General features: G+C 39.6%; 1 protein-coding gene across 3 annotated transcripts in view; it reads right to left on the bottom strand.

Moving 5' to 3' along the window:
* The window catches only part of bach2b (BTB and CNC homology 1, basic leucine zipper transcription factor 2b), a 155,895-nt gene that overhangs the window by 24,895 nt on the left and 115,675 nt on the right, over positions 1-15,325 (bottom strand). For all 3 annotated transcript variants that reach the window (XM_037980664.1, XM_037980663.1, XM_037980665.1), the window contains exon 3: positions 2,443-3,957. In XM_037980664.1, coding sequence (XP_037836592.1) covers positions 2,443-3,957 — 1,515 coding nt within the window. The remainder of the gene's footprint in view (positions 1-2,442; positions 3,958-15,325) is intronic.

The raw sequence follows: 15,325 nt of genomic DNA, 5'->3' as shown, positions 1-15,325 counted from the left end.
TATTAAAATACTTTTTTCCGACAAAGAAGTCCGCAATCCTACACTGCTTCCTCACTTGCTGAGAACAGTATCAAAAAAGGAGCCCCTTACTACAATATCTTCATCTAATTATATGTCGGGAACGGAGAGCCGTTAGCCAGCTGCCATCTTGTTTGCCTGCCCACGTGACTCGGCATGGGATTTTTTTCAAACTCGCCTGTTTTGCCATCAAACAGGATATAGGGGGTAATGTTGCTGTCAATTGTTCATACTACACATGAGAGATAGGCATCCAGTACTAAACATGGCCATATGCTAATATCATGAATTTGTCTCTGCATCACCTAGTGCCAGTACAAAATACCTTATAGTGTTTGGAAAATTTTCCCACTCAAATCATTCACACCAGAAGTATCATATTTGATGTGAAAAGCATAGACCCTTTGGGAAGCCAATAAAATATTCACCACAGCTAGGGGCAAAAGGTGGGGCCGGGGTGACTTGGCAAACTTTAAAGGTCTCACCATCGCGGCACAACTGGCCATAAATGACATATACATTGTCCCAGCTAGCTTGAACTTCAACATATTAATACTTTTTATGACCTGAACATGATGATATAACTATATCATGGTTATGTAGCAGTGCCACCTATTGGTGACAAAAAGCACAACTTTTAGAAATGAAAGTACTGTTCAATATTTCACTTCTGATTCGTCTCAAATGGCCATAACCCCTGCTGAAGGTGCAAAATCAGTATTAAAAAGTTTTATCTAATTGTGTCACTGTGGCAATGCACTAATTTAGTTAAAATAGTCTTGGCTAGGGCTGATGAAATGCTCACAAAATTTGGCATACTTATTAAGAGTCCCAAACTAAGCTGGTATGTCAAAATTCACTCTACAAAACAAAATATTGGCTCAAAAGGGCCCCATAGAAGATTTTGAAAATGCATCCCTTGAGTTGTGTTTGATGGGGTGTGTTTGATACGAGTAAACTTGTGTATCAAAGTTTACAGTACACATGATACCAAAATGGCAGACTTCATCAGGCTTCACAAATCAGGAAGTCTGCCATTTTGCACCAAAGCTCACAAATGCCAATTTTGACCTTTTTCTGTCATAATTTCACAACACATGGTTGGATATACACTACCAAAAAAAAAATTCTCAAAATGCACATTTATCTAATTTTGAATAAGGCCTATGCTTGTCAGAGGCATGGTGGTCTTTGGGCAGCATGACCAGGTGCTCGAGTACCTGGAGGTAGATGTATAACTCCGTTGGAGTGGACGGGGTTGCAGTGAGTTGGGCCAGCGGTTGCCTCTGTGGGACATCTGTGCAGTCTGGATTGGCCCTTGCCTACTGCTTACATTTATTATTATTATTATTATCATTATTAATGTAGTTAGGTGTATACATTCAGGGCTGTAACCCAAAATATTTTTTGAAATAATTTTTTCTTTCACCATACTGTGAGCCTAATATCACGTCTGATTAGATTCTAACTATTGGTAACTAACTGACAGAACATCCCCTTAAACATGACCAAACTATCTCTTTAAGCTCTTGAAATAATGCAAATTTTTATTTTGTTTTTCTAAAACCCAAAGCAGGTTAGGTGGTTCATTCTCTGCATTTCATACAAACAGCATCTGCTTCAAAACACCTGCACTATCCATTGTCTGTGCTTGGCATGCATAATTTACGCCCCTCAACTGAATGGTTGCTCGTGGCCCAATGTAGATGATTTGAATTCAGACACAGCTTGATCCTGTGCAGGATTGCAGGAAGCTGGTGGTAATAATGTTACATGCATGTAGTGAGAGCAGGAGTATAAAATAGCAATCGCCAAGAACGACGCAGGAATACGACTTGACAGGAGTACAGATTGACAAGCACTACTACTAGATGCACGGCTACACATATCAGCACACATGAGAAACATGACCAAATGCAATAGGTAAACAGTTAACCACTTTAAAGATGTTAAACATTGTTATTTTAAAGTAGAAAAACACAAGATGTTGTGTGGCAAGTAATAGGTGGTAAGTAGCTTCATTAAAATTAGAATAACGTGCTTTCATCATGAAAAATTTATGAAAGTTGTACAAATAAGTACTTGTGAAAGGTTAACTGTCTGAAATTTTAGAGGGAAATTAAGCAAAACTAAAGTTTTCTCCAATTGAGATATAAACCAGGGTCAGGCTACTACTCTTAGAAAAGATGATTAATCAATCACAATCTGAAAAATGCAACTATAGTCTCTTGTGATCATTTTTGAGCTCCCATATTCAGACTCTTTAAATGGAGCTCTAGTTGTGAATAAAGCAAATTAATATTATAATATCATTATGGTCTTTAAAGACTGCTAATGCAGACCTAAAATAACAGCTGCTATAAAAATAGCTACAAAAGTAGTGAGTGTGATGGTGACATTGTGCTGCAAGTGATAGACACTTACCTCTGTCCCTGGCTCCTGCACATGACAGGACTCGCTGTCTCCCTCTGAGAAGGAGCCTGATTCGTCACTTGAGTTGGTGCCATAGGACTGCTCGCATTTAATCTTAGGTCGCACCTGGTTGAACAGAGCCTCCCCTCCCACACTTTGCTCCTGCTGGTCTGCGTTGACACACCGTGCCATGTTGGAGCACGGCGAAGAGGAGAATTCAAATTGGGGCAGGCTGCAGGGGGAGCCTCCACTGCCATCCTCTGCATAGGAGTAAGAGGAGCAGGAACTGGAAGTCCTAGTACGTGTATCACAAGGCGGTGAACGGGGGCACACTTTGATTGGCACTGGGCAGCTGGTGTTGGGCCGTGGACGGCACAGGGCTGGGGGCTCAGATGAAGCTGCGTTGGGAGAATAGGTCTGGGAATTGGGGAGCGACTGGCTAGCTCCGCCCCACAGGCCCTTTGTCACTTGCTCAGACAGCTCCATCTCCAAGGAGTCTCCATCGGGATAAGAATGCACTGGTGTTCCCATACGGTTGCAGGCCCTTGAAGAAAATATGACACTACGGCGGTCCAGCTCAACTTCCTGTTTGCAGATCTCATCACAGGAGGCAGGCTTTAGAGACAACCCTGAAGGGAAGCCATCCAGCTCCTTTGGGGATGTTACAGACAGGTCCAGCTCCCCAGTAAAAGGCTGTAAATCTTTTTTATGATCTCCCTGAGAGTTTCCTTTGTCCTGGGGGCAAACAAGTCTGTTTGTGATAAGCTGTTGTGAAGTGTTGGACAGGCTGGGCTGATCTACCCCTTTCTTGAAAAAAGCTTGGAGGTAGGATGGGGATTTGCTTCCTTTGGATTTTTCCAAAGATATAGGGTTATCCATTTCCATGGCTGTCACACTGTCTGTGTCCCCATCATCCTGCTCATCCCCTGACAGGCACAATGAAATAGTCTCTTCCTCTGCCTGTGGTTCCACTTTGATCTGTGCCACAGGTAGTCTGTCCTGGCTGGGTACGACTTCACTCACGCTGCTCTCCTTAAATGTGCTTGAAAAACCTGAGGTACTGGTGTGTGAGGAGATGTCATTGTGCCTGTTGCAAGCCCACTGATACTTCCTGTACTTGGGGCATCGTGGCAGGTCTGATACTCCATGCCGATCAAAGCTCAGCCGGCTGTCTGTGAAATTACCAGGCATTGTCATCACTAGCCTGTCATCATCATCATCACAATGTTGGAAGGAAGTGAGGTTGTCTGCACATTGCTGTGCCATGGGGGAATTGGACCTTTCTTTCTCAGACTGCAAGCTTTTATCCTTCGAGTTGATTTCCTCTGCTGCTCCTTTGTGGCAAAATAACAAGCTGTCCTCTTCTTTGCGTAACTGGGCTTCCAGAAAGCGAAAGCACGAGTCCTCAAGGTTGTGCATGCGCAAGAATTCAGCACAGCGAATGACTTCCTGGATGTTTTCTCTGCTGAGTAACAGCTTAGCAGTGTAGGCAAACTGCAATAAAGGGGCAAATCCCCCAGCGGTGACCTGCAAAAACACAAAAACAAACAAACAAAAAAAAAAACAGGGAAATTGGCAGCATTACTATCAGCACAGCCATTGTTCAGATCAGTTTGACTATGATAAGATAAAATGACAGCTTCAATGACCATAAACCAACTGTTTAAAGTAGAGATTAACTTTTTGTAATCAGGTCAGCATTGCACATTTTATGCATCAGCAAGTAAATCTGTAGTCAGTTCTGGTGTGTAACTTTACTATTGTTTTCTTGTTTATATTTTTTTCCATGTGTTTTTTTGCAATCAAAACTACTTCTGCATACTTTGTGCTATTTTAACTATTTATATATCAAAATGTTTTGGCTTGATTAGGAATAGTGAGCTATCCAGTCAGCTGTCCAGAACTCTATATTGGAGAAACCAAACAGCTTCTCCACAGACACGTGACTCAACATAGGAGAGCCAAATCTTCAGGACAATATAATAAATGCTTGTAGCCTACTACAAAAATGGATTTCCTTCTTTGACATGTGATCTTGACCTCAAAACCCATGGGACTGATCCTTGACTCATGAGGAGTCCAGCTGTGAAGTTTGACCTTCCTACTTTACACAGTTGCCGAGTCTTTTCTAACGACTTAATTGATCACTGCATAGTAGGTGCAATCAGGGACACAAAGAAAGGGTAAGGTTGGCCTATGGTTTACCACTGGCTTAGCAAACCTCTTACACAAGAGAAAACAACTTTGAGCATTTGAAAGAAAATCTGGCTCTGAGGCTGATTGGTTGTATTTTCAAAACCAGTAACTGTTGCTGGTTTAGGAAAGAAAACTGAAAATATTACTTATCTCAAACCACATATTACCTTAATGACCAAATGCATTTTGGCAAGCTGTAAAATCTCTTTCAGGAAATTTTCATTTACCTGAACTACCCCATCACATAACTGTCAACTCCAGGACAATGGCTAACAAATCAGAGATGCTCAATTGTCTCTCAACTGCCTCTCTGGACCCTTGTTTCATATGGCCTCTCAGGATTAGACCTCTATTACACTAACCAATCATGCCTACAGCAACCACACTTTCTCATTCTCTAATAAATCTAGTAAAGTTTGTAAGGCTTTCAGGGAAATTGAGCCTAAAAAAATCAGCCGACCCTGATAACCTTTCCCCATATTTCATATAGCTGGCAGCTGACATTATAGCAGAACCAGAAATTTCAGATGTGTGGAAGACAGCTTTAGTTTTTTGCATCTTGAAGGGTAGTGATCCAACTGTTCTAAATTTTTGACCCATTTCTAAACTTTGCATTTTAGCTAAGGTCCTGTAAAAATTAGTTAATGATCTTGCTATCAGTTTGGTTTTAGGAAACAACACAGCACTGTAACAGGCATCATTAAAGTGTTAAATGATATTGTAGAAGCCCTTGGATGGCAAAGATTACCACGCTGCGCTTTTCATTGACTTGTCCAAGCACTAGCAGAACAAATCAGAGCTGGGCTGGGGGAGGGGTAAATGACTGGGCCCTTTATACCCAAATAATAAAACTCATGATAAAATAATTTTTCAACATACACATGCCCCCAACAGCGGGGCTTACAAGCTTCGGCACCATGGAGAGTGACTATGTCATTTTGAAGTTCATCAAATGGACATGAAGTATAACAAACCAAGAGAACAGCAAAAATGTTAGGCTATATGGTCACTAATGATAAAACAACACAAATTCAAAGAAGTTCAGCACCACGGATAGCGATCGGATCATTGACACCCACTTTATCTATTTCAACTCAGAGCCTGTATCAGTAGGTATAAAGTTTAGTAAACTGGAACAGCAACATCATCCGCGGTCTGTGTGACAGCTGTAGCAAAAGGAGACCTGCTGCTGCTTTCATTTCTAGTGTCCAGTGCGGGTCAGGAGAGGCGCTGCTGGTCAGGCACCAGGTCTGGCTCTACCCTGGAGCAGCTAGCAACTGCTGAGTCCCTGACATCACCACTATACTGCCGAGAGAGAAAAAAGGGGATATAAGCTTGGCAACTGGGCTACTATACAATTTACAATCACTAACAGTCTACAACTAACTCGCACATTGTGAATAGTGATTGTTAGAACTGCTACCTGTAATTAACTTGGCTCCCTGGCTGTGCTAGCAGTTCTGGTGGGCCAACAAAAAAGTTGAGTTCATCTCCAGGACGACGAACAAAAAGTGTCCAGTTTTTGTAACTTGGCTTTTCCTTGCTCTCTTTTTTCCTTTTCTTTTTGCAACCCTAATGGGCTAAGCAGCTGACTGCGACTACAAAAGCAGCATCAGAAGGTTGGTTCTTTATAAGAGACTGAGTTGTGAATGACTACAAGAGGCAGTACTTTTAGAGTTTATGTATATATATATATTAATATTTGGGAAAGGAAAAAAACAGACAATTACAACAGCACAATAAGAGTCAAAAATCACTGACTCCAATACATTCATTCCAAACTCATGAGTCCATTATCCATTCCTAGCTCACCATCTTCCAGATGAGAATCTGGTCCATCCAACCAGCAATAAAAAAACCCGACCCAAAAGGTCAAAAGAACATTGAGTGTTTTATCAGAAACAATCAGTTAAACATACAAATAATTAAATTTAAGCATTTAATTTATACATATCAAATGCTAATATTACATTTTAACATTTCAATGAGGTTAAATTAACCATTACCAAAAGAAATAAAATAAGTTAAATGTCGAATACTCAAGCAGAGAGAGAAAGAAAAATAAAATAAAATAAATACTGCACAATATCAACATAAATGTAGCTACATCAATTTCACTGTCTTGGCATCAATGCAAACGTGCCAAAACACACACACAATCATTGATTCAGCAAACAAATTACCTTCTCAAAAGAGAGTGGGCGTACTTGACCACAATCAGCGGTGACAGAATTCAGGTACCGGTCCAGGTAACCACACCAAACAATTCTATTAAAACAACGCTCCAATGAGCAATGGAGCAAAGGTTTTATGAAGATAATACTGCTAATGAAACAACAAACTCACCAGCCAGGCAATCAAATCAGTTGATTCAAAAATTCAGAGGGTTGATCTATCCAAAAGACGCCAGCCACAAACCACAATCACAGTGAAAACAGAGGACACTCCAACTGCACATGGCGGGGCTTTAAAGAAGCTGGCAGAGTTTGGGGCAAAACAGGAAGTAGGCCAGCAAAAATAAAAGCCCTCAACTAATTGCGGGTTACATTTGCCACTCAACTTTTATGCTTATATGAAGTGCCACTCATGTTTACGTAGTGCGTAAAAATGCACCACCTAGTTTGCAATCTGTTGCCAAGTGACTGATGATGATGTTGGTGGACGGTTGGTGACAAGTTTTACCCAAAATTCACTTGGAGACAATATCGGTGATCCACTTGTAAATTGGCATGTCATAAAGTTAAACGTAAGAGTAAAAATAAAGCCAGTCATGCAGCACAACATTTTATTCAATATTTTACCCCTACTACATCAGTAAAGTCAGGTGGTCGTGTGAAGTTTTTAGCAACCATGGCTCAGTCCTGACTGGGACAACCTATGTAACCCCTGTATAAATGTTAATGATGGGTGCTGTCAAGCAACCTGTATCTGTGCCCATACTCAGGGCTCCTCTGGATACAATCATGGGGGGCCCTGCCTTTTCCATTTTCTTAGGCGTGGTAGAGGCTTGGCTCCCTTGAATCCTAACTCCTATCCGGGCCCCTCTGGGCACAGGTCTGGGGCATGCTGCCCTCCCCCTGTGTCCAAGGCTTTTGACACTGTAGATCACTTCATCTTCTGTCAGAGGTTTTTAGAGACTGGTCGTTTACAGCAAACAGTCAGATGGTTTTGAAACTATCTGCCTAGTTGTCAACAATGTGTATAACAATGTAGTGGTTTGTCATCAGGTTATTTGAAAATCATGAAAGGTGTCCCACAAGGCTCTATTCTGAGATCTATTTCAATTTATGTTAACAATATGGGTCAAAATGTTACTGACGCCAGTATGTCAAGTCAAGTCAAATTTATTTATATAGCACTTTTTAGCAACAAGGCAGTATAAAGTGCTTATGCATATGCATTTATATGCAGATGACACCGTAATTTATTGTCATGCAAAGTCTGTAACAGAGGTTCTTGAGACTGCATTTGATTTCATCTGATTAGATTAACTTCAACTCAAACTTTTTCTTAAAACTGACAAAACAATAGCCATATTGTTTGCAAACCAAAAAAAAGTGTCACAAACCATATTGCTTATTAGGTCTATAAGTAGTATAGCTATAAAATGCTGGATGTTGCTTATCATGGAGCCTTGCAATTTATAACAAAATGCAAACCCCTCAAACACACCACTGTTGTTGGAAAAATGCCTATCAATATGAGACACTTGTATACTTTTATTTACAAATCCATTCGAGGTCTGCTGCCTCCTTATATCTCCTTACTTTAAGATGTCACAAAGACAGTACAGTTCCAGCCTATGCTCCCATTTTATTTCTTTCAGTGTCTCCTCAGTTTGCACAGACCTGTTGACCTGGCTCACTGGCGGTGGCAATGTGGCAGCACCCTGACTCAACAAAAATCAACTGCCATGCTCTGACAGACCATGAATGTCAAAGGCCAATGTCCAGCACATTCTTGTCGTTCTGATGGGATTCAAGTCAAAACTGAGACTGGGGCATCCTCTACATTTTTGGCTAACCCATCAACATAATCCACGTAGTCTGCCCAGCTGGAAGCGAGGACTCCGACTGAAAAGCTGTCCTTGTCGAACTTGGACAAAACTGGGTTCCCTGACTTAGAGAGTAGTGGGTCATGCTGTGAGACATCAGCCTCCCCTGCACTTTCTCCAAGAACTTAACCTGCCTGTCCCTCTCCAGGTACGAGTGTCAAAGCCGGTGACAGAACACACATGCACAAGGCTCTGTCAAAGCTCTCCAAGCATAAACGATCCCCAAACTGAAGGGACAAGCCTTGTATCAATCCTTCTCTTGAAGTTAGAAGCTGCACCCTGAGGAAGGGGTGAACAGAAGACTTCTGTTTTGCTTGTATTAGCTTTGTGCTCATCCCAAACCACAAAAGCCAAACAGAGAACAGGCACTTTGCAGCAGCTAACTAGCCTGACTCGAAGAGTTGTTCTTAGCAAGGTGAAGAGCACAAGAAATGAGGAATGACAGTGATGACAAATGGATATATGCTGTGCGTGGGTCCTGTCACTTGTTGTAATAACACAATTTTCCTAAAGGAGTGATTAAAGGTGTCTTCAGCCATCACCCATGGCGGCATGATATCCCAAACTTCATGTGTTGTGCTGAGTAAATTGACTGAAAAGGAACTTTATCTTTCAAGCACTTTGAACCACCTTGTTGCTGAAAAGTGCTATATAAATAAATTTGACTTTCAAGTGATTTTAAAAAAAATCTAAAATAATAATCCAAAATGAATGGACTCTGAGTTGATGTCAGAAAAATAAGCTTAAAGGAATTTATATTTCCATTTTCCTAAACGTGTGGGCATTTTGTGCTCCAAACAACATGATTTAATTGTTCTTACTCTATTATTTCTGAGTCATAGTCAGAAAAAGACATAGCACATGTTTAAAACCTTTACAGACTGATATTGTTTTCTCATCTCCACAGCTGAACACTGACTAAATAGCGAGGAAGCAGCTACAGTGTTCAGATGAGTTGGACTGAACCAATTCAAAGCTTAGGGAGGGTTGTGTGTAGAACATACAGATTATTTTCAATTGTAATTACCTCTGCCAAGGAGGTTATATTTTCAGTAGCTTTGGCTAGTTTGTCTGTCTGTTAGCAAGATTACTTGAAAACTGATGAACAGATTTGAATTACATTTTCAGTACATGTTTGGGTTGTCACAAGAAACAGTTGATTACATTTTGGTTGTGATCCAGATAACAATCTGGATCTGACTAGTTTTTAATGACACCATGGCCTTAGTGGAGGTTTGCACTTTCTGAGGCTTCTACTTCTATTGGTTAGTTTGTTACGAAAAAGGAAAACTTGAATTAATAAACTATATGTTTTTGTATTATTGCTAAGAGTGATAATATGTTATAAAGCCACAAAATGAGGGAACAAAATCACAAGTTTGCACCTCAACATTAAAAAATGGAGAAGCAGATGCTCCGTTTACTCCATTGTGCATCCAATGATTACTGAAGATCAGGATGGTGATTAGGCAGTTTATGACTTTTGTTTTGTTGATAGAGTTGATTGAAAACTCTACACTGGTTTCATGAAAACCACTTTTTGTTTAGAATCTGCTGTTGTAGCTGGGAGTTTCACTTTAAAAAAGCCTCACAGTATCATCAGGTCTGTAGAGGACTAGGTGTTGCCAGTCTCGTGCTCTGAGTCAGTACCCTGTATGTTTGACTCCTAGTTCACAGGTCAGTATTCTTTAGACTTTGGCTGATCCTTGCAGTGACCATGTGGTGGAGGAGGACAGATGAAAGTCTTCCAGCTATGCTTAATGCCAGGTAATTAGAGCAGTGATTCCCAACCCTGGTCCTCGAGGAACACTATCCTGCACGTTTTCATTGTTTCCCTGCTTTTCAGCAGGTCTTTTCTGTCTGCAGAAGCCTGTTAATCACTCCCTCATTCAAACCAGGTGTGTCAAAGCAGGGAAACAACTAAAACATGCAGGATAGTGTTCCTCGAGGACCAGGGTTGGAAATCACTGAATTAGAGGACCTCCTGATCCTGCAGACCTCAAGATTTCACTCAGATCTGGTCTTACAGGACACAGAATGGAGACCAGAGTTCAAAAACCTGGCCTAAGTGCTGTTAGGAGATCAAGATGAGCATCAAACTAGGTTATATTTATCACTCAACTGAAGCTCCATCAACTTTATCACTGCCAAAGGTGAAAGGGGATGATGGTTTTTTTTGTTTGTTTGCCTGTGTCTATGTGTCTGTCTGTTAGCAAAATATATCATGGACGAGTGGACTAACTTTATTTAAGCTCTAGGAAAGTAACTATTGGATGAACATCTACAACTGATTAACTTTTGGAATCAACCGTATTCAATAAAGCTACCACAACTAATCAACGTTAGTCAACACAAAAACATCTATAACAAATATTGAGTTAAAATTATGTGTGATATGAGCTGAAAGTCATTCCAAACACATACTTTGAGATCTCATTGATAACACAAGATGTGATTTTAAAACTTTGACATTAACTATTGGAGTCAACTGTGTCCAATTGTTAGCAAAATATTTCATGAACCCCTTTGAATGTTTTAATGAAACATTCAAAAAGTAACCATTGGATGTACATTGACAACTCATTAACTTTTGTAATTAACATAATTCCAGATAGCTGTCATAGTCAACTTACCTTAGGTAACACAAAAAAGGGCTATATCTCCACCAATTTTATAATTACTTAGATAAAAATTAGTGCAGTAGAAGCTGAGAATCCTTTATACCACATACTTAAAGCACAGAGTTTTAGCTGTTTTGGTCAAATATTGTGAATGACAATATTGTGTGGTCTTGAATAATATATCATATATCAACATAAAATGATCTTAGTAAAAAAAAACTGGCATAAAAAACATTGGGCAATATGCAATCCGTGTCAGTTTATGGTGACAAGAACATTGCCATTTGGTAGTAGTAGTAGTAAAAATATGCTTATTTTAAATTTTCTCAAATTTTTTTTTATCAAAACTATCAAAATTTGGGTTTGGGCCACTTCAAAGAGGAGTACCACAAGCTCTAAACCTCGTTAATGCGGTGGACTGGCTTCACGCCAAAGAAGCAGGACCTTTTGCCAGGAGCAGTCCCACCTATTTTTAATTTTGAAATAAAGGCAAATGGAGTGGAGGACGTCGCCATAGAGAACCAGAAAAAGAAATTAGGAGCTTTCACTTCAAACGTGAATGCACTCTGTCATTCAGGTATGAGTCGCATACAGGACTGACAGCCTGAGATCAGTTTGTGATTCAGAGCAGTTTGTTACTGATGAAAAAATGTAGACAATCTATGTGTGATTAAACTAATGTCATAGTCTGAAACTTCTACTGATTAGTTTACTCTGGTGTGAGAGTTCATGAACAATACCAATCAGGTTTTTAATGAGTTAGCATTGAGTTAGCACTGGGTTAACTTCGAGTTAGCAATATTAGCTTTCTCCTGCTGGTGTTATTGACTTGCAGTGTCGTTTGCCAATGTCATGACAATGATCTGCGGGTAATCGGTTCACGCCGTTTCTGCATTGTTTTAACAACCATGACGGTCCTTGTGATCATCAGAATCCAAATCTGAAGAGTTCTACTTGATTCAAGAGATATAGCTGTTGGTTCAGGTTCATACTGATATGACTGTATATCCATTACTCCTGCAAAGTCTTCCTGCATGTCTTCATATATAAAAATAGGCATCTTCTTCTATTTCCACTAGTAAACAATCTGACAGTATTGAGGTTCTTGGTTCTTCAGTACTCTTTTAGGGCCCAACCGGAGAACACTGCACGTCATAAACCCAGGACGGCAACTCCGCCCCACAAATCACCCCACTTTGGCATTTATTGACTTGAACACTCAAAACAAGTTATTTAAGTTTCAGGTCAGAGAAATGGGTCCCTGGAATGCTGTGTGGAAGTGTTTGACTAAATGACATTCATAAAATGATTTTGAGATTTGATTTCAGTTTACCTTTAAGTCTTATAAGGCCTTACAGAGTCAGGAAAACAGCGGGCAATTGTGGTTCTGATGGGCCCACTGTTCTTTTGTTGGGGGAAAATGGAAGATAAATGAGCCACACATTGTGTGCACCACTGCAAACTCCAGAGATCAGATCCTCTTCACAAGCTCACTGTTAAAATAGAGCGTTTGAATAATGAGTAATCATGAATGACATTTAGCTATTACAAGACCAATTTAGCTCAATATTTGTAAAATTGTAATGTAATGTAATTTTTATTCTCTGCATGTGTTGTACATAAGTAAAATTGACATTAAAGCTTGACTTGACTTGAAAATTGACTGATACATAAACTACAATGATTCCTATTCTCATATAAAGCACACTTGAATAGTAAAACCCTCAGGCCCACGGAATCAGACACAGGCTTAAAGAATGTGTGAGATTGAATGACTGTGTTGGTGTGGCAGATTAATGGAGGTTAGTCGGGTGCTCCACTGGATCCAGGGCTGCTGAGAAACAACAAACCTGCAGGAAGAAAACTGCTGAGCTTCCTAGGGATGGATTTTCAACTGGTATCAGCAGCTAATGCCAGTGGGAGCACGTCTTTATGTGTCCCCTGCACCATGTGTGATTACTCCAGTGATACAACCAGCACCACAACCTAATGAACAGAATCTATGAAAGACTAAAACAGAGAGGCACCAGATGAAAGAGGAGGGAGGGTAAACCACAAGAGAAAGAGGAGGGTAGATAGTGAATGGATAAAGAAAAAAGAAAGCATGTTGGAAGCAAACTAATACATGAGTATTGGGGAAGGCAGGGACAATAAACATAGTATTTTCATGCTCATTAACTGACTGTTATGATATTCAAAATATTTTAGCTGTTGAAAACATTCTGGTTTTGTTTCACTAAAAATGTGCTGTTTCAAGTTTTAGTTAGTAAGCAAAAACACTCAGGTAATTGTCAGGTAATTATTCAATTGAACATGTGGAGAGGGATGCACATATTTTGTCTGTAAAGCTAAGCTCACCTGTGACTACAGTTTCCGTTTTATATTCCTTTCAAAATAAACTGCAATGGCAGAAAGATGCTGGGGATGGTCAGAGTTATCTTTATGGTTAGTTGGGAGGGGAGTGGGCGAGAGGTGTTCTGTCAAAATATTGCATTTTTACAGGAACAGCATTGTTAGGTCACAACTTGGCGAGTCACTACAAAGTGCTGGTGTAAAAAAAACAACAACAACAACAGCAACAAAACACGTGAAAGCTAAGTTAATTCTTTAAATTCAACCATTTTTATAAGACGTTTGAAGATTCAGAAATCACTGCCCATCCCTACTGTGAAAATAATCAAATTTATAGTATGGATTTTGATTTTTGCTCCAAACAATCGCAAAAACAATATAATTGACAAAAACAATTATTATTAAAAATATTCTGCCATTTTCTGTTCTGTGAGCCTGCCCTCTTGTTGTCACATCTGTTGAATGAGCTGTAGCTTTTTCTCTGTGTGAGACAAGCAGGGTGGAGGGTGCCAGACAGAGAGCACTCCACTGTATTTAGAAATAATAATATTTCATGACATCTATGCTTAAAACTTTGGCATTAACTGTTAGTGAGTCATTCATAACAAATACGCTTAGAGTGACATCTTGTGATATCACACGAGATTGCGTGTACCATTATTTTCAAAGTTTGACAAATATGGCAACAACACTATCATTTTTCGACTTGACCTTAGTGTAAAATTCTGGTACAGAAGGTCATTTGCAATATGCATTTCTGCTAGGAATGACAGGCCTTTAATTTTCTCAGTTTCATTTCCAGGGATGCAGTTACCACCAGCTCTTAGAAGTCAAGAACTATTTCAGTCTAAATAAGTGTCATACAAACAGTACAAACAAAGGCTAAAGTAGCTCGGTGGTCAGTTCTGCGGTCTTATAATCCTGAGGCTGTACGTTTAACATAAAACAATTGCCAAATAACAACAAAACGAAAGAACAACAACAACAACCAGTCCATACAAATAGTCGCTAAAAGCTAAAACAAGGAAAACCACAGCTAAATGCTAACAATAGCAAAACAGTATTTATAAGCTGAGTTTAGGTAAACAATACCTAAGAGCTAAAATTACACAAAAAAACAACAGCTAAAAGCTAAAAGCAGAATAAGAAGGCAAAATAATTTGAGTTAGTATACTGAGCAGATGCTGAGAGGAACAGATATATCCAGGGGTAGAAAGTAAAAGATTTGTCCACCAGCTGGCTGGTGGACAAGTTTTTTTACTAGCCACCCAAATATTTTACCAGCCACTATTTTTTGTTGTGACAAAAAGTTATTTCATATGATGATGATGATGGAGGTCAGTGAAAGCAGTTGTGGTGCCCTACAAGCTGAACAACACCTCTTTCTGGACACTGCATGGAAATAACTAGATTTTTCTTATTTTATTTTTTTATTATAAACCATTAAAAGATGCATATCTGTACATAAAAAAATCAGACAAGTGAAATTTATTTCTGTGGAGTGTTTTTGAAGTATTCTTTTGTGCTTTTGTAAGTTTTTGTATGTAAGTTGTAATGTTTTTCAGACACTTGCTGCTTTTAATGCATAGATCTATGCAGGTAGGATATTCTGATGAAGGAAGTGATTTTTGTGGTTTTAGAAATGTTTTCGTCATTTGTTCCAATGCTATGC

Source organism: Kryptolebias marmoratus, linkage group LG17 (assembly GCF_001649575.2).
Source record: "Kryptolebias marmoratus isolate JLee-2015 linkage group LG17, ASM164957v2, whole genome shotgun sequence".
NCBI classification, from domain to species: domain Eukaryota; kingdom Metazoa; phylum Chordata; class Actinopteri; order Cyprinodontiformes; family Rivulidae; genus Kryptolebias; species Kryptolebias marmoratus.
Note: the sequence above shows the minus strand (reverse complement) of the source record. Positions and strands in the feature narration are given on the sequence as shown.